This window comes from Capsella rubella, unplaced genomic scaffold (genome assembly GCF_000375325.1).
Source record: "Capsella rubella cultivar Monte Gargano unplaced genomic scaffold, Caprub1_0 scaffold_1, whole genome shotgun sequence".
NCBI classification, from domain to species: Eukaryota; Viridiplantae; Streptophyta; class Magnoliopsida; order Brassicales; family Brassicaceae; genus Capsella; species Capsella rubella.
In genome coordinates, this window is record NW_006238923.1 from 18,336,203 (window position 1) to 18,340,806 (window position 4,604).

The window sequence follows — 4,604 nt, forward strand, 5'->3', positions numbered from 1 at the left end:
TGAAAAATCTCAGTTTTTTTATGTTTTTCATTAATATTTCTAAATTTAAATATTTCGTACATTATTAAACTTAAAACATTTAATTTACCTTATTTCAAGTAGATTAAAGATTAAATTTTATATTAAAATTGTTTACAATTACAATATTTATCATATTTTCCTTTTTTGTTAACATTTTCGCAGATTAGTTTATCATATACTTTTGCCAATAGGTAAATTTTATTCATAAGGTATTCATAAATAGATTATCCAAATTTATGAAATTGTTATATATCACTTATGTTATCTTTCAACCGATATACAATTTTTGTAAATTATATTAAAAGATTGCATTTTCCCTTTTCTTATACACCGTTGAGGTAATGTCCGTGATTGATAAATTTAACGGTTTTAGGGAAAATATAATATATACGTAGTTATATTAAAACCAGACCTAATTACTATTGTATATATTATTTACTTTATATACAGTTAAAATATACAAATCAACACGCGATTTAACTCTATAGAATTAAAATTAAAATATACAAGACTATTATGTTTATCCTATACTATTGAATACCAAATATTAATACAAATCCAATTATATCTTTAGTTTAAAAACATCATCCGTGCGAAAGCACGGGCCATCCTCTAGTTATGAAGTATAGTTAATAGTATCTACTACTATTATATATGTATACTTGTTTCACTTTCACTTACAAGTTCCATGCATAAGTAAGAGTCGTGATGATGCAGCACGATTTGCAGTACCAAAATTAGCATTATTCATATTGTATTCTAAGTTCCTGCAAGATTGAGTTTGGTTTTCCATTAATATATATAAGGTTTATAAATTTGTGAAAAGTGATAGAAGAGAGCTTGAAAAGGCAGGCTAGTTATACCTCCAGCCAGGAAGCCAACCATTGATCCCTATAACAATATGTGGGCAAATGGGAACCCATCCAAACGCATAACAACTCGTATAGTAGAGAGCTTGTGCTGCACCCAAGCCAATTCCTCCTACTCCTTTTTTCACTACCAAAAACCTCATTATAACATATTAATTAGTTACTTAATCATATATACATTTGATGGATACCATATATGTAGTCTTAACTATGCATTTCAAGTCTAGAAAATTCCAAATTACCATTATTTGGTTCAGAAGATAAAAGCTCGGTAATATATGAGTTTACATCATTTAAATTTTCAAAATCATCATGCATGTTCTCAGAAACTTTAGTGATGTCGCACCCTGATTCATCATAAAGGGTTGTACAAATAAAATGCTATTAGTTTTCAGTTCTTGTATTATTTTAGCGACATTAAATCATTTTTTTTTTCAATTTGAATTTAAAACCACAACTAATCTTACATGCATTAGTTACCTCCCCACCCAAGGAGGTAACACGACGCATAGGAGCAGTCGGACAAATCCATTTTATCTATGCCAAATCATTAATTTTGATTAGAAACTTTAAATTAAAATTCCATGTAAATGTAAAGTTCATGCATGGTGTAACATGTATGTATATCTTTGTTTTTTTGTAAAACATGCATGTTAATGGATCCGTACATTGGGATGGCTGAAATTTTGCAGAGCCGGAAGTGAGCTGCATATGTATAATAGTGAGATCGAATAAGTACGAAATTTTACCAAAACAATTATAATTTAAATGTAAAATTTTGAATGAAAACGAACTTTATATCATCATTCTTTGCTACACCACAAATATTTATTTATATACATAAAACAATTCACCAAAAAAACTATAGATCGTTTCAAAATAAGTTGATCATGAAAATTTTAACATTCTACTAAAAAAGGACCCCAAAAAATGAGTTAAAAGTTGAAGTAGTTTCAATCATGTTTTTTTTTTTAAACGAGGATGCAAGAATTGTTGAAAACAAATAGCCAAGATTGTTGTCTACCAGTAGCCAGTGAACCCGACGTCGTGTAGCCAGACTATAGTGGCTTTATGAACGCCTGACGGCCTAACATTGTAGGTTTGTCCATATTTTTTGTCACTAGCGTTTCCACTACCTGCATAGATAGGTTATACATATATGTGTGTGTGAATAAACTGTGAAAAAAATTTGGTAACTGTGAAAGAAACATGAATAATGTCAACAAGGAAAAAAAACAAACCAGAAGGCACTTTTTTCTTTTCTTTTGAACCAGAAGCTTTCTTTTTTCTTGAGCCAGAACCAGAAGCCATGTTTTGATATGAGAAGAAGTTGCACTAGAGATGAAAAATATAAGAGAAGGCAAGGGAAGACATTGTGTATTTATACAAGAAATGAGAGTTTCCTTCTTCTTTTTTAACTTTTAAACCAACAGAAGAACCTTATGACAGAAAATCTAATTTTAACAAAAAAGAAAGAAAGAAATTAAAACTCTTAGTATTAAAAGTTGACAAGATCAGAGACACCTAAAAGTTATAACTAATTTTCATAATCAAGTTTCACTGGAGGCATAATTTATTTAAACTAATTAAAAAAAATTATTTAGTATTTGTTGGATTGGTCTACAAAATGAAAAGCTTCAAAACCAAAGAAAAAGAAACTTTAGGTGTAATTAACACAAATCATTAATCTGTAGATCATGTAAATAAAAGAAAAGAAAACATCTATATTTGAAACCTCATCAAAGTTTTTTAAAGGTACCTTTAACTTTGATCTTATAAAGTAATTAGTTGTGTTTACATGTAATTAATATAATATAATATTCATCAAATTTTTTTTTTATCAGAATCTGTTTTTCTATATTAAAAGTTGATTTTAGGCCAAAATATTAATTAAAATACCTAAAAGAAAAATCAAAACCACCAAATCACTAGCTTATATTTATTATTTATTAATAAAAAAGTTTAAATTAATTTATGATTAGATACCTTTCGTTTGGTGTGACTGTAACTGGAAATCCAGCCATGCAAAGAGCGTCAAGACATTTGTTTCCAAATGGGAAGGAAACTATATTATCAGCTGTGACATCTAAATTGTACGTAAAGTAGTATTTCAAACAGCTCAATCTAGACATGGACGAGGTGATTCTATCGACTTAATCATAGTAAAATATGCATGCATACCATCAGGCCCGGCCCAGATGGGTAGGGCAGAGGGGCGACGGCCAAAGAGTCGTGAGGCAAAAAAAAATTTTAAAGGAAAAATAGGGTCCAATTTTGTTTTTGTTTTATTTTTTTTTTAGTGTTAAAGGACTCAAATTTTTTTTCCCTAAACACAGAGGCCCGTTTTTAGTAGAAAAAGTTAGAATAAAAGGCCCAATTTTTTATATTTTATGTTAGTAAGGAAAAAAAAAAAATTCATATTTAGAGAGTCCAAATTTTTTTTTGCCCTAGGGCCCTTATTTGTTTTGGGCCGGGACTGCATACCATTTACAGTCATTCAAAGAGAAGCGACGCCGATATAATTAAGCATAAAATAAAAGAACTTGAAGGCATGCAGGTCAACAAACAACGATTAAATTTATATGTTTTGTATATCAACGTTAGTCTTGTAGAAATTAAATATACATATTTCGCTGTCTGATTTTGCCATACGTAAAGCAAACATTTGTGTAATAGATATATGTTTCGAGTTGCTGCACAATATCTATATGTTTCGAGAAAAGGAAAAACCAAACAACAAAAATAGAAAATATACTTTTGTTTATTTCTTATATAGTTAAATATGAACGGCACCATATATATCTCTCTGAATATTCTGCAAAAATTAAGACCACACCGAGCGAAAGAAATAAAATATGAGTCAAGAAGACAATAGGTAGTGCTAAATATTAAGCTGAAATTAATTTTGATCATCAATGCTTCCTTGGATCCAGCCAGTTTTGAGTTTGATGGACTATTTTATCTTAAACAATATCTAGATTTTAAAGTTGTTAAGCGGCAAAGTGGTGTTAAACCTCCCATAAATAGTCTAAGGTCACGGGTTCGAATCCTTTTTTTTCAAAAAAAAACAATATCTAGATTTTTTTTTTTTTTTTTTTTTTTGCGTTTTGTCGAATTGGTTGATGTTAGTGAGATTGAGTGCACGAAATCAAACGAAGAAATTGTTGGCGAATGACAATTTGTGGATGATTTGTTGAGAGGGCAAGACGTAGAAAGGGACAATATGGCGTTCAGTGATCGAATATCTATGGAATGGAAGGAGAAGGTGAGAGAGCAGAAAGAAAGGAGTAAAGAGAACAGATAGCAGAAGAAACAGAAGTAGCTGGAGAAGCTTTTGCAGAAGCAGAATTGAAGAACCAAAAGAATTAGAAATAGGATGACTACGACCAAAGACTTTAAAACCTTCCAATTGATTTAAAAACTTGATTAGAACTATCTTTAATGTACAGGCATATACTCGAAAAATGTTTTATGTTAATTAATGTACCTTTAATGTACAGGCATATACTCTCATATACTTGATTAGAACTATTATATGACTACTATACGACCTAAGACTTTAAAGGAGCATTGCGAAATTAATTTGCCAGATTTTACTAGACAAGAGTTATACAAAAAAAATAGAAGATAAATTATAACATAAAATGGAAAAATAAATTTTAGTTATTTAAAGGTTCCCAATATTATTGATTATGAACAAATAAGGAGAAACTT

At 29.5% G+C, this 4,604-nt stretch overlaps 1 protein-coding gene across 1 annotated transcript in view; it reads right to left on the bottom strand.

Moving 5' to 3' along the window:
- Positions 1-2,404, bottom strand: part of LOC111828605 (acyl-protein thioesterase 2-like) — a 3,655-nt gene extending 1,251 nt beyond the window's left edge. Inside the window, exons 1-7 of the mRNA XM_023776939.1 lie at positions 2,132-2,404; positions 1,915-2,026; positions 1,559-1,595; positions 1,358-1,427; positions 1,133-1,237; positions 885-1,017; positions 703-788 (exon numbers count right to left, since the gene is read on the bottom strand). Of these exons, the coding sequence (XP_023632707.1) occupies positions 703-788; positions 885-1,017; positions 1,133-1,237; positions 1,358-1,427; positions 1,559-1,595; positions 1,915-2,026; positions 2,132-2,201 (613 nt within the window). The 5' untranslated portion in view covers positions 2,202-2,404. The remainder of the gene's footprint in view (positions 1-702; positions 789-884; positions 1,018-1,132; positions 1,238-1,357; positions 1,428-1,558; positions 1,596-1,914; positions 2,027-2,131) is intronic.
- Positions 2,405-4,604: the final 2,200 nt, after the last annotated feature.